The sequence below is a fragment of the Durotheca rogersii genome, assembly GCF_024521655.1.
Source record: "Durotheca rogersii strain YMJ 92031201 chromosome Unknown GGS23scaffold_14, whole genome shotgun sequence".
Taxonomy (NCBI): Eukaryota; Fungi; Ascomycota; class Sordariomycetes; order Xylariales; family Xylariaceae; genus Durotheca; species Durotheca rogersii.
Window position 1 is genome coordinate 502,665 of NW_026251245.1, and position 21,211 is coordinate 523,875.

Here is a 21,211-nt window from a genome sequence, read left to right on the forward strand (position 1 = left end):
AGCAGTGCGTAGGGGTTGCATAGAAGTGGTGTCTAATAAATTACCCGTATCTCGGCGTACATATGTGTGGCCACGGAATAGGAGAAATGGTGAAACCGGCGAGGGCGCGTGAGGGCTCTAATGCGTCCCTCCGGGCCACTCACCCACTATGCCCAGGTGCCGCGATCCCCGTGAAGAGGCTCTCTCGACGTAGGTATTTCTTTCTTTTTCCCTCGTTTCGTTTCGTTTCGTTTCCTCGCCCCGAAAGCCCCCTGCCTTCGCCGCTGCTGGCCGGTTCGGCCTGCTCTAACACGAAATGCTCGACACAACGATTGGACCCCGACATCGGCAAGCTGAGACGCAGTATGCGGCTATGTCTCCGTGTCTGCGTGCGTGGGCTGGACCGGGACCCGATCCCCCTCTCTCCTCGTCGTGATCATGGTCCAGGGTCAGACCTCTACCATTGACCTATCTGTGTTGCTTGGCTGTCGAGAACGCTTCTGCGAGCCCGCCGCCCATACGCAAGGCTCATTTCACCGAATCCGAGACATCTCTACCCACCTGCTCGTCTTGCCTGCTTACTCGCTTACGCACCAATACACATACATACATACATACATACACGCACGCACGCTGTGCGTTGTGCTTGTTTTGCGACCTGCCTACCCACCTCGATAGGGATACAGTGTGAGGGCGAAGGGAGAGGGCCTACATGATTCGGGCTATACGCATGCGCAAATTTCCACAGGTACTGTGCATCGCGCATGGCCTCCTCCATCGACGTGGGAATATATGTATGTATGTCTGGCTTTTCAAGTATGCGTGCGTCCACGCATTGGGATAGGCTAGACTGCAGGTACCTGTATGTGAGGCGCCGTACTGTCGCCGAGAGGCGAGAAGAGGTGAGAAGAGGGAGAGGGCAGGCATCTTCGCCGCCCTCTCCCCCCCCGGATGGGAGGTCAGTAGACAGCTGGATGTATCGTAGCAACCTTTCACCGCCCGACCTGGCTCTACACGTTGGAGCTGGAGCCTCCGAGAAGGTCACCTGGCTTGTCTTCCATGCACCCTATGTACACGCGCCCACCGGGCGTCAATGGGAATCGCAAGTTAACTATAGACATATGCCATGACCCGTGGTAGAAGAAAAAGGATGACGGTACATCTTTGAGATTGATTAGTAAAGGCACATTAGTTTCTGCGCCTCACACTCCGCGCTCGTTGATGGGTAGGTGAATAGGCGGCACCACGGGATCGACAAGGGGCCTTTTGTCAGACCCACATATAGTTGGTTGTATTAATGGCGTCGTTTTAAGCTGCCTCTCGCTTGCCAGCAGCCCACACAAGGCCGGCCGGCCGGCCGGTCGGCCGAGAAAGCCCTTGGTTTTTGGTATCGGCGCGCTGCCTCCTTGCGGCGCATTCTGCAGGGGCCTTGAGGGTATGCCTCCATAGACGATCATCAAAACTCTTCACCCATCCTAGAATGGGAGACTCTCATCCCCGCTTGGACATCTGGCCCGCTTGTTCGCTGCGGAAATCCTGGGTCGCTTTCCCCTCGCGATGGCCACAGGGTGGTACGGACAGGCAACGGATATCGGCGCCTCTAATCTACCACCTCGCTCTGCTGCCTGAGTCCCTCATGCGTTGCGCCCGAAGAGGAGGGAGGGGTGACGATCGTCTTGCCGTTGGTAGCCTGAAGTCCCGGGACGGCTCCGCCAGTGCTCGCCTTCCGCCTTAGGCCCGCAGCCTTGACACTACGCGTTCGCTGATATGAACTTTCAATCTCGTACTCTATAGCGCACCTCGTGGTCAGCGCGCACACGGCCGGCCACACACTCTTCTCGCCGCGCAGGATCCAGTAATCTAGCGTTTCACGAGTGGGGGTGTCGAGCAGGCGCACGAAGTCCCCTGCCGTCACCTTGGGCACGAGCATCACGCTTGCGCCTGGCACTTCCTCGTCGACCAAAAACCTTCGAATGGCGGCGGGTAGCAGGCCCAACGTGTCGAGCTGCCGCAGGCGATGCCGAACCTCTAACCCGACGATCCTGAATATGTGACCCGTCAGTTGCGCCTGCTTGTGCCGCGCGGTGAAGAGCGGCGGGCCGTGCATGTCCGACTCGAGGAAAGGGATCAGGTAAGGGCGGGCCTGGCTGACCACGAAGTGGTTGACGTTGAAGAGCTGCGCGACGCGCGATAGTGGCGACTTGTGGTTCTTGTCTGACGTGTGTGTCCAAGGAAGAAAAGTGCTGGCTGGCGCCCAGGGCACGATTTTTCCGGTCACATCCTTGCACAGTATCGTTGTTCGCCTGCTTCCGTAGAGAGAGGGGGTAGAGGCATTGGATGCGACGGCCGCTGTCCAAATTAACTGTGCACCCGCCCGTCAGCATAGCCTACATACATACGCCCATACGGCCAGCTTCCGCGCAGGGCTCGCGCGGGACATGAGCGGGCAAACTTACCACGTTCGGGGCGGTAATGTAATTCAAGAGCGCAGGGATCCCGTCCTGCTCTGCGATAGCAACCGCGATGTTTAAGACACGCTTGCTCCTATTGTACGCCTCCTCGAAGGTCAAATCGCCGACGTTGTCTTTGACGCACTCCTCAAGCACCTTCACGTCGAGAAAATAGCCTTCGCGCCAGAATCTGAGCAGCCTGCGGAGAAGCGTATTCCCGGTACGCCCGACGAAAGGCGAACAGCTGCGGTCGCTGTGCACCTGCTGTCTATGCCTCTCGAAGGCTGACAGATCGATCCCGTCCCCCTTCAGCACGCCGGGTAACTCGTCGTCCGTATGGATGGCCACTAGAGTGGCGACGAGCGCACCGGTCGCGGTGCCGGTGATGATGCGCGGCAGCAGACCTCGCAGGAACAGCGCCTTAACTACGCCCATGTGGCACAGCCCAAACATGGCGCCACCCTTAAGCACCAGCGTGCTCCGCCCGAACGCCTGTCTGGAGTCGTGCAGGATATCCAGCTTCCGCTGGGTCGACAGGGCGTACGAATGCGTGTAATTATCGTGTGGCGGCGTGGCGATGCGGTTTCTTATGTCCTCGATGGCCTCGACCATCTGCGCAACGTACTCTTCGATCAGGTATTTAGTCCCGGCGAAGGCCCGATTGTACAGCCGCGGGGATGTGATATTGCCGAGATTGCGTACCAGCCCGGAGCGCACCAGATCGACGAGTAATTGTAGGTCGTCGCTGTCGCGGGCCTCGACGATCGAGTTTACACGGTCGTTGATGAGCATCCAGTCGTAGTGGTGAGAGGACGGATTGTTGCGCCTGCCAACCGGGACTCGTGGTTAATCTTCATCTCGTCAAGCCACTGGAGAGCGCCGCCGTCTTGCCTGCTTGGTGCGTAGCATACCAGAGATTGAGTTCCTTCAGGTTGTCCAGGTGCAAGGCCGCATGCTCCCAATCCTCATATACCTCGGCATCATGTAGCGCATCGAGCCACTCGTCAATCTCGCTCCTGGTAGTCCACCGTCCCCATAGTTTCTAGAAGGAAGAGGCAGGGCGTGAGTGGACTGGGCAGCGTTCCGGGGGTGCCGGGAATGCGGCGCGGATGCTCACGGACTCGGGACGGCGAACTCACTCACCCTGTACCAGAACAATAACACATCGACCAACAAGGAAAACAGGGCAATGGGCGCTCGCAGTACGGCCTGCATTCTTTACGACGGCGCCTGGGCCGGAACCACCGGAAGGGGGAGAGGACGCTGACGGGTCAGAGTTAACAACAGGCAGAGAGAATGATCTGACCAGGCGAATGGAAATGGCAGGAGAGCGGGCATTCCGCCATTATATGTCGCTCCGCCGCAACGCCACGAGGTGCACGGCGAGAAAAGAGAAGCGTATGGGGACGGACGGACAGCAAAGGGGATGCTGGCATCGGCCTGAGGCGTCACCTATGAGCTAAGCAGCAGGTACGTGCCTCCCTCCTCTTGCCATTGCCGCGGCGGGAGGGCAGGCATACCTGGGGTACTCCGGAGGAAGGTGCTACGTAAGGAGGGGGATGACGGGGAAGGAGTAGGCCGAGCTAACGTAATTGCGGGGGATAGCACCAGCCTCCTTCCGCAACTTGCATGTGACAAAGCCCTACCTAAAACAAACGAAAGATGGGGTGCATGCAGCAACTGGTAGGTACGGACCCGACGCTAGCGGATGCTGGGCAGACCCCTAACCTCTGCTTATGTACACCCAGGTAGGTTGGTACCGAAGGTACAGAGGTAGGTCGGTAGGTTAGGAGGTAGGTAGGTCATCCCAACGCTACCTCCCCCTATTGGTAGGTGCTGGTTAGGTACCTATCTACCTACTTAGGTACCTACCTAGGTAGGTAGGTAGGTAGGAGGTACTTGGGCCTCCCAATCATATTGCATATCTCACGCACAAATTTCTATATGCAGACCCCCGGGCGTAATGCACGCACGCACAAGCTGTCTACCTCCTACCTGGGTGGGTAGGTACCTAGGTACCTAAGTGTGCTGTCTCAGGGTACCTACCTCCTAGGCGCCTCTTCGCCAAGGACAGGTACCGAATCTGCCCTGGATGTACACTACTCCGAGGTTGTCATGTACAAGCCCGCTGACAGCGCCTTGGGAGCTCCCCTAACTGCCAGTGTTAGTACATGCCTACGGGCGGGAGATAACACAACACGGCGGCACCCTGCCGTGCTATCAGTCAAGTCTCGTCTCCGCTCTATTATATTGATTGATAGAATCGACGCTACCAGCAATGTGATACAGTTCTCAGGCTCATTTCGCCCATCATGCCTTGCCAGACCTCCCGAGGCTTCGGGGGTGTAGATCCATCATAGAACATAGCCAGGTCCGAAGAAATCGCGAGGTCGAGGCACACATGTTACGGCCTATGATGGGTACAGGAAATTCTGGCCATCGCTCGTGGTTGTGACCCCAAGTCCTGTCCGCTATATTCCCCTACTCGTCGTCTTCGTCTTCGTCCTCGTCAACGACGCGACGTCGTCTTACTCGAGACGACTCTGCCGCCGGAGCCGGCGCATCTACGTCGTCGAGATCGGCGTCGGCGTCGGCGTCATCCTCCGCATCGGCTGTCTTCTGCCGTTTCTTTCGAGGGGGACCCTCGTCGTCGTCGTCGTCGTCGTCGAGGATGTCCTCCTCCTCCTCCTCCTCTTCCTCTTCCTCGCTCGCGCCTTCCTCGTCGCTGGGTGCAATGAAATCATCCTCACGGTCGTATTCATTCTGGCGGCGACCGCCGGATGGGAAGTCGTCATCTGAGTCGTATTCCGGCCTGCGCCGCTTGCCCTTCGAGGAACCCGGCACACCTCGCTTCCGAGGGCCGCCCGCTCTCCGCCCGCTCTCCAGGTCGCCGATGGATAGCCCACCAGACTTGTAGGCTCCGGCCCTACTACCATCAAGACGTGCGGCCGCCGTCTCTCGTCTTCTCTGTGCCTTGAGCTGCTCCTTCTCCGCCAACTCCGCCTCTCGCTTCTGGAGCTCCGGGTTCTTCGTGGTCGTGATGATCATACCGGCACCGCTGTTTCTGGCGCGTGCGGCTTCCGCCATGGCTCGGTTGAACTTGAGGGTAGCCTCGTCTTGGAGGGTCGAACTCAGGTTGACCGTGTACTGCTCTGAGACGTGGCCGACAGTCAAGAACAGCTCACTGGTGATATGGGCGGCGGCGACGTAGTAGTGAGCATCGTCCCGCTCCTCGTACTGCGGCTTTCCCGCCGGTGGCGCCATGCTCTTCTTCTGTATCTCGTAATGGTCGCTGCCGACGGACATGGAGAGGGACCCATCGCTCCACCTGTAGATTGCCGCATTGCTCTTGAGCTCCCCGGTCTCCGGATCGCGCTGGAAGCGAACGACGTTCTTGCGCTTATCGGAACGCGCGTTCTGTATATCCCACTCGCTCGGCTCGAACGTCTCGGGCTTGTATTCCTCGGCCTGGAACTTGAGGAAATACGGCACTTTCATCGATTGCAACTAGCACCCGTTAGCGTCTCCAGCCGGTCGGCGACGTAGCGACGAGGAAGTCGCGGCGGCCACATACGAAACCATCCTTAGTTCTCGGCGTCCTGTGTCGATGGACCGTCACACCCATAATGCGCTTCATCTGGACCTCTTGGTCCTCCTCCGCGTCGTCGACGCCATCGTCGCGCGCGCGGCTCTCGCCCTCATCCGGCTCCGATCCCAGCTCGCGGTCGCTGAGTCCCCCGTCCTGGTCGGATTGAGCTTGGTTGTCATCGTCCCCGAAGAGGTCGCCACCACTCTCATCGGGGAGGCTGACCGCGTCCTCAGAGTCGGACATGACACAGTCAACGCGCTTTAGCAGGCCAATGGGGCGTCGTAGATAGGCCTGAGGGAAAAAGAGCCGGCAATGGAGAAGGGTCTGGTTGGATTCAATGTGACGTGAGATGAAATGGGTGCTCGCATCTGTAATTCTCGTGCGGCAGAGATGAATAGGTGGAAGAGAGGTAGGTTAGGTAGTGCAGGTGTAGTGGCAGAGTGAGTCGCGGATAGAAAGGAATCGCAATTGCATTGGCCGATTGGCGCATTGCTGGGAGAAGAGCAAATCGATCCAGCAGCTTGAGTACACGTAGGTACCTACCTAGCCACAGGCAGGTACTTATGGCAGCCTCAGGCAGAAGGCACGTTACCTGCCTACCTTCCTTCGTTACTCCGTAAACACAGGTACCCGCAATGTAGGTACCCTCTCCATCCTCGCTGCCCGACGACCTTGGTGTGTGCCCGGTGTGTTACTTATTGGCAGGAGTACCTCTAGATTAGGTACCTAGGGTAGCTTAAGTTCTAGGTACGTACCAGCTCAGACTGATAGGTACCTCTGACTGACCCGTATACGCGCTAGGTACCTGCCAGGTGTACAGGTAGGGTGATTAGGTACTTGGACGATACCGATGCAGCCATTCTTGTCCCCAAAGGGGTTAGCGTAGGGCGTCTAGCGCACCACCTCCTGAAACAACCTTACCTTAGCATAGCACCAAACGAATTGTCAGGCAGAACTGCTCCCGTCCCTCGAACTCCCACATTGCCAACAACACAACCTTCATACATCATCACAACAGGCGTACCTTGCATATACGGAACCTATAGTTAACCTATACGTAACATACATCAACTTACCTAACCCCTCCCCCCCTTCGTCTACCCCCTTTTCTCCCTGGTCCCAAGAAGAGAGGCCTGCGCTGTCTCCCCCATACCCATTTCCCTCCCGTCACCTCTGCCGTCGGGTACTCTGTCTGCGTGTTGGCATAAGCCCTCCTCCATCCATCTATCATCCGTCTCTCTCTTTCTCTCTTCTCTCTCCTTCCTCTCGCCCTCTACTCCTCTTCCCTAATCCCCCCTCTCCCCTCTCCCCTCTCCGCGCTTGTCGTTCAGTTTTATTTCCTACTACAGTCTACCAGTTAATCACTAGTGGATGTTGGCTGTCGGTCTTTTAGGTACGCGATCATGTCTAACCTTTTCTCTGGCATGTGAGTAGAAATTGCCCATTCCTATTTGCGATTCCGTGTTCTTCATTTCCTCATCCTTTCTTTCTCTATCTCTTCACTTCTCTCTGTCTCTCCCTCCATGCAAGTAAAAACGATCCCCTCCCAAAACATCTCCTTAATAAGGGCTACCCATCTATCTATGTCTGATCTATTTCTTCCATCCAACGATGCATTTTCCTTGCGCCTGCCCTCAACCCGAAGGGCGCACGTGAGCTCCCGGACCATAATATATGTCTGCCTACATCTAGGTAGATAGGGCCACGGAGCTGGTTCCAGAGGATGAACCGCCGGTGTCAATGTTGCCCGTGGCCATGGGGTACCGGGGTGACTTATACCTTCTTCTTGTCCCGGCAACCCCCCTTCTCTCTTCACCATCTATCTCTCTTACTCCGCGCGTACGAGTCAGTCAAGTTTGGCTCGGCTTGGTTAGCCTCATCCACAACGTCAACCATCCTTGGGCTCAAGCAACCGGGATCAGTATTTCTGGGGTTCTGCATGCGGATCACCCGCAGCCTTTCTAGCTTCTGGGAAGCCCCAGTGAACCGTGTTGTATGCCGTATCTAGGAATCCTCAGGACCGGGGCGGCCGCGTCCAGCTGTGGGATGTACGTGTGAACTGCCGTTCTAGAAGGATCCCAATCTAAAGCAGGCTAGCCATGTAGCTCAGTGAGCAGCTTGTCTCAGAGGCACTCGGCTTCTTCCTTCTTCCCTTCTCTGCAGGACAGACATTGAACCGTTGAAACGGACCCGGGCTCGGGGATTTCGCTTGCATTGTTCTACCCAGCAGGCCCAAGAACCTAGGATCCGCCCCCTATCTTTGGATACTCGCGCGAAAACGGCCTTGTTATACACGGCAGCTCTCAGCAAATGCCCGCTGGATGCTGCTTTCCTGGCATGGCGACATTCCGTGGTGAAGCCGGGAGCGAGAGTGATCTGAAATAAAGGTGCCACCGGCTCTGTTATGTGCAAGCGCCTTCTCTCCCTCCTGGGTCTCTGTCCGGATGTGTCCTTGCTATATGCCCTGAATTTAGTTAATTTTTCTGTTGAATACGTGGCTAGGGATATAAGGCCGAGGCCGTCTTCGACTCTTCTCCACTATCTTTTTTTTTTTTTTGGCCAGTCTGGAATGGGGCTTCTCCCCCTCACACCGACAAAGAAACCCGGACGCTAACTATCTATTCCTAGAAACGCTCGATTGAGAGGGACTTCGGCCAAGGCCCCAGGTCAGAACAAGAGCCCCGTTTCAGCCATCAGCGGTCAACCTAACTCTCCCATCAACCTCTACCAAGGCAGCCAGTCACCCTCAAGTCTAGTAGCACCAAAGATACCTCCGCTCCCTAGCTCACCATCCCTACCTCACAACATCGGCATGGACGACACCGGCAACTCGGGGGTCAACGGTGACGACGTGCTCAATTCCTACCATCTGCCTCGACCGCTACCCCTATGGCTCAACGCGCAATACGCGAAGCACATCGTCAAGGGTAACTTCATGACCCTGAGCGCGCGGCCCAAGACGGTGGAACAAGGAGAGTGGATTGCGCACCAAGGCAAGTGCAACACCAGGCCTCGATCGGATATCTCCAGAGAGGAAGAAGCTTCTAATTCGTATGAAAAGTGGTCGAGCACTATCGCAACCTCTGGAACTTTGTACGAGTGATTCACGAGAAGGAGGAGGACGGGACGTCCATCTGCAATCCTCAATCCTGTCCTCGCATGTCTGCCGGCGCGTACGTAACCCTGGGGAATACATCGAAGTTTACAAGGAACCCCCTATGTTTTCTTTTAGGAGGCTGACTGGGATAACTAGAAATCATTCATTCACCTGGCTGAATGGAAAGCATGAACCCGTCGAGCTACCGGCTTCCGAGTACATCACCCTCATGCAACGTTGGATCTCGGGCAAGATCGACGATGTAAACATCTTCCCTACCGACACCAACGGCGTCTCGTACGCGCAGAACCCAGCCATGACCACGACTCCGCTCCCGCAGTTGACGAACCCTGGAGAGAAAGATTGGATTGGCAAGCGAAGCGGCTTCCCCGATACCTTTGTTGAAGTCTGCCAGACTATTTTCCGGCAGATGTTTCGGGTATACGCCCACCTGTACTGGGCCCACTTCATTGATCCCTTCTATCACCTGAACCTCGAGAAGCAGCTTAACAGCTGTTTCAGCCACTTCGTGCTAACTGCCTGTGCCCTCGACATGCTCAGGCCACAGGAGCTGGAGCCGATGCAGCCGTTGATCGACCTCTGGGCCACTAACGGAACCTTTCCCCCCGGCTCCAAGGCATATGAATATGCTAACCACCGTGCCGGAGAGCGGCTGATGCAACTCGCGAACGTTGCCTAGGGGGCGCGTAGCCGTCATCACCCTCGACGACAAAACTCGGGAGGACTGGCCAGGCCTGAGGTCGGCTCTAGATCGGGGCTACAGAGCTGCCGGAATCCCGGCCAACGACACGTCACGACGAAAGGGAGAAAAAAGACGTCCTAAGCTAGAGAGAAGAAATAAGGCCCCCTTGCCCCTCTAGCGAAATATGCGCGCCGCCATCTAGGTAGACGCTGGCGAGGGGCACACCCATTGATATTTACATAATGTGATGCACGATGCGCACCGGAGGGAGCGGTTACAGAAAGGAGGGGAAGGTAAACGGGCCTTGTTGGCAACACGCCTGTACGCGAACGCTGCGATTAGGAGCGCATCTCCGCGGCAGGATAATGCCACGGCGTAGGCATGCGCGGCTCGGCGGAGACGGGGCAGGAGGAGGGGTAGAAGGAGAAGACGAGTTCTAGACAGACTAGGTATAAAGCGGGAGTGCTCTGCTCCCATGCTTCCCTGCGTAGGCCTGTGCGTGTGCACGTCGTCACCGACCTAGATAAGCCTACCTCTCTACCCCCGACCGAACCTATATACCGATGCTGTAGCCTCTGCTATGGTTCTGAAGGCGGCTGGGCCAGCAGATCCTTAGTATGCCCCGAAAATGCGTGGAAAGGATTTTCGTTTTTCATCGATTTTTGCCCGATTTTTATTCTTCGCCGACGTAGGAGAGGGGGAGGGGAGGCTTCTCCAAGCCGCGGCGGGCTCGCGTAGAATACCTACCCCGCATTTGCATTGTTGGAGGAGTGTCTGGGTTCTGGGTGCACATGGCTGCTGAGCTGGGGCCAGGAAGCGCATTATTATCATCCTGCGAAGACGGCCCGAGTTGGCGCCGCGACTCCCCATGCCCACGCCACGGACGACAACAACACGCTGCAGAATCCGGCCGGTAGGGGGGGCCGCCAACAGCAGACCTTGCAATTGACCAACGGTCGAGTTCTTGCTCGTCGTATTGAATATAGGCACATATACATCTATCTACATATCTATCCAACGCCCTCAGCACACGGCACACGGCGATGCGGTGTTTTCCTCTGGCGGGAGAAAACACAAAAAGACCGACTTCCAGAGTTCCTAGCTGTAATAAAAAAAAAAGAAGGCTCCCTACTGACACCATGAATACCACCGCTAGCAGCAGCAGCACGGGGGGCGGGGAGCATTTCCAGCGGTGTTGGAGGATCCAGACTTGCCAGGGCTGTCTCGGCCAGGAGCCTGACTGCAGCTGGTGTCCCTTCGTAGGTCTCTGCTACGAGTCCACCCCATCGTTCACGAGGAGAGAGAGAGGAAAAAAACCATGCATGTCATCTATGTTCTACGGGAAGCTAACCGCGAGCCGTACCGACGGCCCGTCCCGGGTATGCAAATGTAGTCCTGGACCTGCGTCCCCAACTCCAACCGGCTCCAGCTTCTCGCGCCGGCGTGGGACGAGAACGTCTGCCCCCACTGGGCCGAGCGGTGGGAAATCCGCACGCGGCCGCTCGGCTGCCAGGTGTCGACCATCACCACGCTCACTTCGCTCGTCACCGTCGCATCCACGCTTGCCCTAGTGCTTCTCGTCACGCTAACCGTCCTCGGCGCCCGCGGGATCAAGGCATACAGCAAGAAGAATCCCGGCTGGTGGAAGATATGGAGATACGACTGGAGACGCGCGGCGTCGGAGTGCCGGAGGCGGCTTCGTGCGGGGTTAAGATTCAAGGCCCATGATGCCGATACCCGGAACCAAAACAGAGAGCAGGAACCGCTGTTACCATCTTGAAGGACAGCCAGTGACAGGGCACTTTAGTTATAATGGGACGCGCCGAGTACAACTCCAGTTGATTGGTATTCAATTCGATACGACCTTCAACTGCAGCCTTCAACCAGAACTGACTGGGGGGATAATGGCAACCTCGTCACCCTCCTGGATCATCGACTTTGAGGTCTCATCGCCCGGGTCGGGAACGTCAACATAATTCAGATTGACTGTCACTAGGCAAGAGCCGAGGATGCTGTCTTTGATTCCGTTGTATCTCTCTTCTAATGTGTCGAACAGCCTTCTGAGGGGTAGCGGTGCTGGTAGGGGTTCATATTCTCTCGAGGTGAAAGAGCTCGCGCTTGCGAAGTAGAGGATATTGAAATGACCCTGGGGTGGCTTAGGGACGGCTGCCATTTGAAAACGCGTCTGCAGACCGAGAGGCAGTAAAATAATCCTAGTCAAACGCTGGTTAGTTACTGCGCAATGTTGATGAGTGCAACAACAGAACATCGTAAGAGGCGTGTTGAGTCAGAGATCTTGGTGATAATTATAGCACATCAACGATAATCAGGTAATACATGCTGTTAATGCATCATTCAACATGTAGAAACAAGCCGAGGAGGAAATTTTTGCTTACAGAATCTCAGTACAAGGCGTTATTGTAACGCCATCCAGGATGCCGGGTGAGAAGAAATATGGGAGGAGGGAGGAAGAAAATAAAAAAAAGTCTGCGATTGCAGAAACCCTGCAGGTAAAATGAGATGCCCCACCATCGGTCTGATTACTAACCCAGACTCGTTCTGCGGAGCGTGATGGACAAGTGTGAATGTCAACGGCAATGGCTCGAGCTAGCCAGTTACCTAGGTATAATCAAAGTTTCACTGTATAGATCCGTGTCAGCCTTGCCTTGTGGTGATTATACCGGCATTCAAATTCGATGCTGGTCCATATCCTGCCCTCCGATTCACCAGAGCGAGACTGCGGCAAGACGTCAGGAAGACGAGGCCATCCGTTTCAGAGATAACGGCAGCCTGAGCCTGGGGTTATAGATCGGTTTTTTATTTTTTGATTCGTAACGCAGAATGCCCGTAGTCCTATGACTCCTGTAACAAAGGGAATCGCAAGCATATATGCTCATGGCCCTATTACTACCTCATGACAGTCGCAAAGTGGTAGTGATGCCCCAATCTCGCCTGCTCTTATCTCCCAAACCAAGGACTCCTCCGCTCTATCTCAGTCTTCTGGCCTCGCGTTCGGATTCGAGCAGGCAAAGGATGTCGTCCTCGCGAACTGCAGCAGGTAGTCACACAAGTTAGCGTCTCCCTGGAGAGCTGCCATGCCGTTGCGGCAGACGGGTTCGTAGATTCGCACCTGGGCCCTTGACGTTTCGGATGATGCTTCGGGTCTGGTCATCCATGAATTCGACGCGGACTTGGGTGACACCACCGCGAGAACCTATAGTCATATCAGCTTCCGGCCTTGAATACATGATATAGCATAGTTCTTGTCGCGATGTAGCTTCGCTCGATACGACGGTTACGAGAATGCGCGGAGGGGATGGGGGATCGGTCGTACCGGTTCGGCCCAGGACGCGGGTGACCTTGACAAGCTTAACTGGCTGCTTGGCAGATTCCATGGTTGCGATCTTGACGGCCTCGTTGGAGTCTTCTTTCTCTGAGAAGCGTTGGTCGTACTTGGGAATGAAGTTCAGCGAGAGGTCTGCTGCCTAGCCGCAAGTATGGCAATGAGGGATGCTAGGAAGGAAATTTTGATCCAGTAGGACGAAGTCTCGCTAAAGCCGTAAACTTTGTGGGTAGGGCTTTTTTCAAATGCACGGACCGCCCATCACTTCCTTTATCCTTATCGACAATTGATAACCCCACCCTCCCTCTAAGCTCACCCTATCCACAATTGATAACCCCACACCCCCCCTAAGCTCACCCTATCCTAGGCCATCTACTAGGCACTTCGCTTCCCCCCCTCTCTCCTAACCTGAAGACCAAGAGCCAACAGTCTACAGGGCGCGTAAGGGGTTGCAACCGCGGATACCGGCCAAAAACACCGCGCCGAGCCCGTAATTATCAATATAAACACGTATAGATATAGGACGTGTTCGCTATCTAGGCCAAAAGGCTCAGATACGTTGTTATTAAAGATTATGTACCCATATTCTCAGCACATCGCATCGAGAACTAGGCTCAGTTACGCTGAATCGAGCCATCCTTTCTGCTATCGTGATAGCTGGGCCACCTTGGTCTCCAGGTCTTTTACCCATCCCTCCACTATTTTCATGTTAGCTGTCATGGAAGTCCCTCCCTCGTCCATGGCCGATTCGATCTTCTCCAGGCCTTCCTTCCATTGCTTAATATCAGCAGCCGTCTCAATCTGTGACTTCTCGATACGCTCTAGAGTCTCGCTAGCCGTCGCCGCGTCAGCGTGGATAGCCCTTAGCGACCGGAGCCTGTCCAGCAATGGGGGCAGGAGGGGTGACAAGCTCTCAATAGTAGGCAAGGTTCCGTAGAGAGCATTGATCTTGGCTGTCTGCTCCGAATCGTCTACTTCGGAGGGAGAGCCGCCCGACGAGGCCAACGAATCTTGCGCGGCCTTGGCCGCTCTCCTTGACTTCTCTAGTTGTTCGGCTTCTTGGGTCAACGTTCGTACCCGACGGCTAATGCTGTCGAGGGATGAAGTGGACGCCTCTGATAACGTCAATATCTGGTTCTGGAGCGCGTCTAACGTGGGCATAATAGCTCGAGGCAAGCCGTTCCCCTCCAGCTCGGGCATTCCTGACGAGCTAATACCAATGGCCTTTTCGAGGAGGACGAGTCGTCGATCGAAATCAGCAGCTTTAGCGAGAATATGGCTTTGCTCGTAGGTTGGCGCGTAGGTAACGGTGTAAGTCGCACCGCTCACCGCAGACTGCGCTGACGTCTGGCCGCCCTCCCCCGTCTGCTGGCTCGCGGCCGGGGCGGACTGGCGGACAGTCGTGATTCCCTTCTCCGGAACGACCGACATCTGCTCTAGGGCTTGGCTTAGCGAGCCGAGGTCGACGTCCTGGTCCGGCACCGCCTGGCCCGACTCAGCCCTTCGCCTTCCATATTCTTCTTTGGCTTCTTCGATCTCGCGCTTAAGGCGTGCAATCTTCCTCCCCAGGTCCTCGCTTCCCTCCTCATCGCTCAGGTCACCGATCTGCTCTGTACCGTCTTCGAGAATCCGTCGTCTTCGACTGGAGGTCTTATAGGATTTCCGTTTCCCGTTAAGCCGATCCGAGAAATCCACATCTCGTGCGTCAACCTCGGCAGGCAAGAATCGGGAGCGGGCTTGGTCTATTCGGAGGCGCGAGTGAGAGATTCCGGGGGCATCTTCGTCATCGTCGTCGTCGTCGAATTCATTCTCAGATTGCGATCGGCCGGCGGTGGTCTGTAGGCTGGGTTTAGTACACGATGCACTAGCGACCGAAAAAATAGATGGCGCGCTTCCCTACCGGAATAGTGGAGTTATCGTCTGTCAACTCGGGAGTCTGGTAAATGTCGGGCGCGGAGTCCTGGGTGTTGATTAGCCGGGGTGCCTCGGGATAGAGCCGCGAGAAGGGTTACATACCAGATCTGGCAACGCAGCATACTTGCGATTCAACGCCATGTTGAAACGAAGGCGGAACCGCTTTCGGCTTCTCGAGACTGGCCTTCTGTTTCTCGAATACGATTACGCCTAGGTATGCCAGTCTGCGCTCCGGAAGCTGGCAGCAGCGGTCTGAATGACGGGGTGAGGCGAGAGAGAGCAGGGTTGGTTATGAGGTTTAGGTACCTTACGTATGGAGAGGCATACAAGAATACCTGTGTAGGTGTACTTGGTGGGAGTTCCAGGATGGATTTGAGTCTCCTGGGCTTTTACCCTTAGGTACCTCTCTCCGCCGAATGTGGCTCGTGCCGCTATGTGGCTGAATTTTGAGGTTTCGGTACCTACAAGGTACCTCGTGGGCCGGGTTACAGACCAGTCCAATCTACCTGTCCCTCGTAGCTCGGGCGCTTCACGAGCCGGGTGGGGAGCCGGACAGGTACATCCACGTCGAGAGGGAAAAACGCGTCGCGTCGCTCAGTCAGGTACATCGCCCAGAGGCTCGGAACGCAAGCACTACGTGGACTGAGTTGTTCCACTTCAAACTGAAGTGAGCCAAGGTCGTGAATTAGTTGGTCGATCACGTTCTCGAGAATATGGCAATCTAGGACAGGCCCTCGGCTTATTATCTCTCAGGCCCTCTCATTACTTCTGTGTGCATCCTTGATTACCTCCTCCTGGGTATGCCTAAGATAACATCCCCGACATCCACGAGCCATTCTCATGGCCAGAGGCCCGAGTTACTCCCATTCAACCCGCCAGTTTGATATCTCGATATCACATGTCTCCCAAGATTCTTAGCGCAAACCGGCTGGGCCATACATCTCTTAGGCCTGCTATTCCCGCCTACCGGGCTAGGCAGGAAGCCCAATGCCTATTATACGACCGCCGGCAAGGCGGGTGGGACTGAATGTATGTCAGAAGCCACCGCCTCTTCTATCTACGATCAAAGGCCGTCCAACCCGGCCGTCTGAATCTAGCCCTTCCGGTCCAGGGGACCAATCCAAGATGAGCGCAAGTTTGAAACTGAAAGAGCCTGAGGCGATCACAGCACCGCCCCTGAGCAGCGATAGCGAGGATGACTACCCGCCATTGCGCCCAATGCCCGGTAATAGCTCGCAAGACTCTGACAACGACGATGAGAATCGACGTGGCGATATAAAGCCTACGGTCTTCAGCGGTGCCCAATCATCCCCTCCACAGTCGAGCAATGCACGGGGAGGCACGCGGGCGGAATTGAAGTCATCATCTCAAGGAGACAGGAGAATACGAGGCTCACAAAACGATGAGCCTTCTAGCTCTGCTGGCTCCAAGAGATCTGCCCAAGATGCTGTTCCTGAATCGGACACCCACCTCAAAGACAAACTCGGCTTCACTGGGACGGCTTTTAAGAGGAACAAGATTAGCAAGAGACGTAGCCTCATCTATGGTAGCAAATCGAGTCAGCCGAGATCCTCGCAGTCGAAATCATCACAGTCGAAATCATCACAGAAGACTCGCCCCGGGACATCCACCCCTCAATCTGACGGTTAGTTCCCATGCCTCACCCATTATAGCTGCTGCTGACCCTATATCTCCAATAGCTGAGCCGACGGCAAAGAAATTTAGGCATTTCGAACCCAGCCCAAGTCCGGAGAGTCTTCGGTCGCCGCCAGCGAGACGGTTCCTAAAACCCGAGAGCCTCAGCCCAGAAGGTGCAACATTGCCAACAGGGTTTGTCATGCCACCATCCTCGGTAGGTTCGAGTCCGCATCGAGGCAAGTCGAGGCCAGTATTCCAGCATATTACGCTGTCGGATGACTCTCCAAAACTCCCCAAATTTAAATCACTTGACCCGGATAGAGGAAGGTCGAGCTCGGCCCCGAAAGCTGATACAGGCGTCCGGAAACCTAGCAGAACAGGCAAGCCGAGGAAACCCAAGGCGAAGGCGGGGCAGACCGCGCCAGAGCCAGGACGAGAGGCAGACTTTTCACAGAGACCAACCTTCAAGCTACACGCCTTGGATGACATAGACTACCCAGATGAAAGCAACGACAAAAATGCCAACACGTCTGAAAACAAGGCATCGGATGACGAAATAGGCGAAATAAGCATACTGGAACCAGTGGCTGTGACGGCAAGATGTCCGATGTGCCGCGAAGTGGTCGACGCCAAGCTCTTAGCCAAGCATTCGGATGACGGTAGGATGAACATCAGGAAGCAGGCAGCATTCTGCAGATTACACAAGCGAAAGACGGCGCTGCGCTCTAGGGCCGAAAAAGGTTACCCCAAGATCGACTGGGGAGCGTTGAACTCGCGCCTCGGGAGCCACCACGACTTCTTGAAGGATGTGTTGGAGGGCACTCGGCCGTCGCACTACGGCAACCTTCTCAGAAGAAACGTCGAGTCCGGGAAGAACCGAACGCTGCTGAGGACGGAGGACAGCCTCACGCCGGGCTACTACGGCCCGCGGGGGTTGCGGGTCATGACGGAGTACATCATGCGGGCGTTGTCGTCCACGGTACGCAAGCGCGCGGTCGAGGACCGGCTTGTCTCGGCTAGGGGCTACACGGGGTACGTGCAAGCGGTGCTGGTGCCGGAGCTGGCAGTCCGCCTGATCATGGAGGACATGAAGGTGGGAGAAGGCGAGGCGCGGGCGATCATGCAGGACAGCATCGAGTTCGGCGAGCTCTTGTACGAGGACGCGGGGGACGCCATCGCGGGTGTGAGCGATGAAGAGGACGGGCCATAAATGGTGGTTCGGGGCCCCGGGGACCTCGAGGCTCGCGAGGCAAGTGTACAATTATCTACGCAGTATAGGTACGTATAAACATAGGTAGGAGAAGCATGCGGGCTCTTGCGCGGGCGCGCGAAGCCGAATATTGGTACATGGCAACATGGGGGTTCTCTCCGCGATACGTCAACACACTCTCGCGCTACCAACCGGGATCCCGTTTTGCGGAGCGGTTATCCGCGCAAGCAGGCAAATCTGCGAGTAGTTTTGATGGACGAAAATGGCCAGGGTGTCCCGGCGGGCTGTTGCTCTGGGCATACGGCGCAATGCAACCCCTCTGCGCCCTCCACCCCCTTGTGACAGGTTGGTTGATCGACGGCTCCTCGGATGTGCCCTAACCGTGGATCGCGCTTCGCAGGGCGGACGGCGGGGAGGGGGCCCTCTCGCACGTCCGCGAACGAGTGAGGCGCGCTGGCGAGTGCGGGTTTCCCGAGTCGTAACCTTCATCACAGCCCGCACGCATCCTGTCACATCAACGGCGTCAGGGCATCTCGACCCGCCTAGCCTGCCAGCCTGCTCGCCTGCCCCTTATCTGCCTGCCTGCCTGCCTGCCTGCCCAGATGCCTAGATGCAGGTATGTGCGCATGCATGCATACAGCCATACAGCCGTACCAGCCGTACGACTTCGATGTGCTCATATACCACGTAGTATACCTGTGTGTGGTGTGATGCGCGCGCGGTATCCCTACCTATGATAGGTACGTAGAGTCGGTCAGGTGTGTTCGTTAAGCTGAGTATGTGTAGTGACGTTTCTGTCCTTTTTATTTCCGCCTTCTTACAAGCTTTGATCTATTTTTATCCCCGGGTGGTTATGGATTGCATCAACGTGACTGGAAATATGGAATTTGACGCCGTCGTCGTCCGGCGTATTACGTGGTAGGAGATAGGTACCTTACATACCTTAGGTACCTAGGCAATACATCTAGGCCGGCGGTGTCTACCAGGAGATAGGTACCCACGTAGGCGTGTACTTACGACGCGCAAGGGAACTCGCTCGCGAGGGTGCGTGAGTTGGGAGGCCAGGCAATCGGATACGCGACCGTCAAATCTCGTATGACCGAGATAAGACACGTTCCCGGGGGCGAGCAAGGCATTGGGTGCAGCATCGGGTGCATTTTGCTAACCAGGTTCTTACCTGCGGTATATGAGTATGTGTGAGTACGCTGTTGGGAATCCCACCCAGACAGACTCGCCCAGACCTACTTGCTGCCTGCGCGAGGGCGCGAGAGGAGCGTCGAGTCCAAATTCCAGGGTAGCACACGACGCCGACCCCGTCGGGCTGGATGCACTCGTGGGCATAGGCGCACGCGCGCACCCAAGGTCGTCGACACGACCCCGTTGCTTGTGGTGACATGGGGAGGGAGCGAGAAACGGAGGTAGGTATGCCATGCTGTCTGTCATCAGGTTAAGACTATACTGCCTACCTATAGTATAACCTATTGGCGCTATCGCTGGTACCGCTGCCGTGGGAACCTCTGCTCTCTCGGGCAAAGCGAGGATATGCGGCTGGGGGACGGTACTTATCCTGGATCGACAACTGTTTCGCGCTTGCGACAGGGGAACGCTGGAGGGGATGGGGGGGGGTCTGGGGTGTCGGAGTCGTATGGGGTCCACGACCCGGTTTTGTGGATGGGCCGTGGGTAAGGCTCAGACAAGAGGCCGCGAGATGATCCGAGCTATCTCGAGCCCGCAATTTTGGCTTTCATTCGAGAGAGATCCTGGCGCGACGCCCTAACTAGTAGGTAGTAGTTAGTAGTCCGTATTATACCTACATCGACATCGAGCCAACTAAGGCTATGAGATATATAATTCGGCACGTCCTGCCTGCCTACATATACCTACCTAGGTATGCTGTGCGAACACCGGATGGATGGGCGGTGATCATCTCAGGTGACGCCCCGTACATGACCCTATACCTACCTGCCTACCTACCTACCCATCTCCCGACCTTACCTTCGGGAGATACGACAGTTGATAGTGGGCATGTACCTCGTAAGCGATGAGGCTCCCTCTCTCGAGTCAATTGGCTCGAGCATCCGAGTCATGTCTTAATCGGCCCTACTAAGAATAGGCTGCGTTCTTGTCTGCTTCACCTTCCTACGTAATCCGGTGTTCCCTCGACGTCGGACGTCTCAACCTCATCAGCAAGCCGACGATGCAGCGAGGGAGAGAGAGAGGAGGAGGGGGGGGGGGATGTAGAACCGGATGCGCTGCCCGCCTAGAATGCAGCAGCAACCGCCGGTGCCATGTGACGCGACCAGAGGCCAGCAAATAACGGCGGGCCGGTTGACGAACCCACGACTAGGACAGATCGAGCTTGAATTGGATTTCGATGGTGGCCTAGTAGTTCCCATTAGTTCCAGAGGAGCTAACGGGGCGCCTCGTCGCGAACGGCCCCAACCTTGTCACCTGCTCGCGTGAAGAGAAATACATGGCTACTAATAGCAAGGAGGACTGCATCCATTTAGACGCTGCCCGCCTTAGTGACCTTGGCTACCTAGGTACTTAACCTACCTCGGGAACAGCTGTGACCCGTCCTTACTCGAGAGCCAGGTCCGGTCACCATCGCGACGTCGACATAAGATGCGAAGCAATACCTTGATATGTACGTACACACGTACATATGAGCAAGGTATGGTATACCTACCTATATACGCTATAACATCCATAATATAATAATATAACATGCCTGTCTGCCTACGCTCCCAAGTAGTTGGGGGGGTTCCAATCAGGGATGACACGCTGTGGGCGTATTCTATATCTATTAAGCATTACGTATATACCTGTATATACTGCTATATATATGTATATATAGTAAATATATATATCGTACGTATATAAACTACTGAACCCGGACGCTAGATTTGCGACGAGACAAGCATCCAATATATTGCATCGGGCATTTGCATGTAGGTATGGGACACAGCTTTCTACCTGTAGGTTATCCGCGGCCTATTAACTGGCGCGAACCGGCGACCCAGCCCAAAGCTAGGAGGTACCCGGTAAGTTGCGGGATGGGAGGGATGGCACCCTGCCTGGTCGGCTGGGGACGCCCAAAAAAAGAACCGACGGTAGATAGACGTAGGTACCTACCTACCTAGGTATATGGCCGATCTACTTAGATGCCGCACGTACCGTAGGCAGGAATGCGTGAAAAAACGTCGGGATATGAGAGGAGACGGATAGAGGTAGGTGCCTAATGGCAGCGTGCATATGTGCCTAAGAGGTAGGTAGGTGCCTAGGTAC

At 55.8% G+C, this 21,211-nt stretch overlaps 6 protein-coding genes across 6 annotated transcripts; 3 read left to right on the forward strand and 3 right to left on the reverse strand.

Annotated features, from left to right (window-relative positions):
- Positions 1–1,128: 1,128 nt before the first annotated feature.
- On the reverse strand, positions 1,129–3,644 carry GGS23DRAFT_610890 (uncharacterized protein; the record flags this gene model as incomplete). Its single annotated transcript, XM_051520360.1, has 4 exons — positions 1,129–2,341; positions 2,436–3,255; positions 3,341–3,471; positions 3,573–3,644. The coding sequence occupies 4 exons, from the start codon at positions 3,642–3,644 to the stop codon at positions 1,580–1,582; spliced, it is 1,785 nt and encodes a 594-aa protein (XP_051370916.1). The 3' UTR covers positions 1,129–1,579.
- A 1,003-nt stretch (positions 3,645–4,647) lies between these two features.
- On the reverse strand, positions 4,648–6,508 carry GGS23DRAFT_573244 (Leo1-like protein-domain-containing protein). Its single transcript, XM_051516670.1, has 2 exons — positions 6,004–6,508; positions 4,648–5,936 (listed from the first exon to the last, which is right to left on the reverse strand). Exons 1-2 carry the CDS (start codon positions 6,259–6,261, stop codon positions 4,911–4,913), a joined length of 1,284 nt encoding a protein of 427 aa, XP_051370917.1. The 5' UTR covers positions 6,262–6,508; the 3' UTR covers positions 4,648–4,910.
- Positions 6,509–8,731: 2,223 nt separating this feature from the next.
- GGS23DRAFT_111273 (Mob1/phocein) lies at positions 8,732–9,916 on the forward strand. Its single transcript, XM_051510998.1, has 3 exons — positions 8,732–9,011; positions 9,080–9,191; positions 9,272–9,916. Exons 1-3 carry the CDS (start codon positions 8,831–8,833, stop codon positions 9,813–9,815), a joined length of 837 nt encoding a protein of 278 aa, XP_051370918.1. The 5' UTR covers positions 8,732–8,830; the 3' UTR covers positions 9,816–9,916.
- A 1,041-nt stretch (positions 9,917–10,957) lies between these two features.
- GGS23DRAFT_597824 (uncharacterized protein) lies at positions 10,958–11,598 on the forward strand (the record flags this gene model as incomplete). The annotated part of the gene is made up of 2 exons (XM_051518682.1): positions 10,958–11,077; positions 11,212–11,598. 2 exons carry the CDS (start codon positions 10,958–10,960, stop codon positions 11,596–11,598), a joined length of 507 nt encoding a protein of 168 aa, XP_051370919.1.
- Positions 11,599–12,805: 1,207 nt separating this feature from the next.
- GGS23DRAFT_597825 (ribosomal protein S28e-domain-containing protein) lies at positions 12,806–15,216 on the reverse strand (the record flags this gene model as incomplete). Its single annotated transcript, XM_051518683.1, has 6 exons — positions 12,806–12,867; positions 12,949–13,032; positions 13,153–13,303; positions 13,828–14,997; positions 15,062–15,121; positions 15,178–15,216. 6 exons carry the CDS (start codon positions 15,214–15,216, stop codon positions 12,806–12,808), a joined length of 1,566 nt encoding a protein of 521 aa, XP_051370920.1.
- Positions 15,217–15,892: 676 nt separating this feature from the next.
- Positions 15,893–18,007, forward strand: GGS23DRAFT_111532 (uncharacterized protein). Its single transcript, XM_051510999.1, has 2 exons — positions 15,893–16,720; positions 16,776–18,007. Exons 1-2 carry the CDS (start codon positions 16,063–16,065, stop codon positions 17,921–17,923), a joined length of 1,806 nt encoding a protein of 601 aa, XP_051370921.1. The 5' UTR covers positions 15,893–16,062; the 3' UTR covers positions 17,924–18,007.
- The last annotated feature ends 3,204 nt before the right edge of the window (positions 18,008–21,211 follow it).

What these genes read in the sequence shown, in the direction of transcription:
- GGS23DRAFT_573244 (XM_051516670.1), bottom strand. Translation starts at nt 6,261, where the DNA reads ATGTCCGACTCTGAGGACGCGGTCAGCCTCCCCGATGAGAGTGGTGGC. An exon ending in CGAGAACTAAGGATGGTTTC is followed by an intron (nt 5,937 to 6,003) that starts GTATGTGGCCGC and finishes AACGGGTGCTAG; the next exon opens with TTGCAATCGATGAAAGTGCC.
- GGS23DRAFT_111532 (XM_051510999.1), top strand. Translation starts at nt 16,063, where the DNA reads ATGCCTATTATACGACCGCCGGCAAGGCGGGTGGGACTGAATGTATGT. An exon ending in ATCCACCCCTCAATCTGACG is followed by an intron (nt 16,721 to 16,775) that starts GTTAGTTCCCAT and finishes TATCTCCAATAG; the next exon opens with CTGAGCCGACGGCAAAGAAA.
- GGS23DRAFT_111273 (XM_051510998.1), top strand. Translation starts at nt 8,831, where the DNA reads ATGGACGACACCGGCAACTCGGGGGTCAACGGTGACGACGTGCTCAAT. An exon ending in AGAGTGGATTGCGCACCAAG is followed by an intron (nt 9,012 to 9,079) that starts GCAAGTGCAACA and finishes TCGTATGAAAAG; the next exon opens with TGGTCGAGCACTATCGCAAC. An exon ending in CCTCGCATGTCTGCCGGCGC is followed by an intron (nt 9,192 to 9,271) that starts GTACGTAACCCT and finishes TGGGATAACTAG; the next exon opens with AAATCATTCATTCACCTGGC.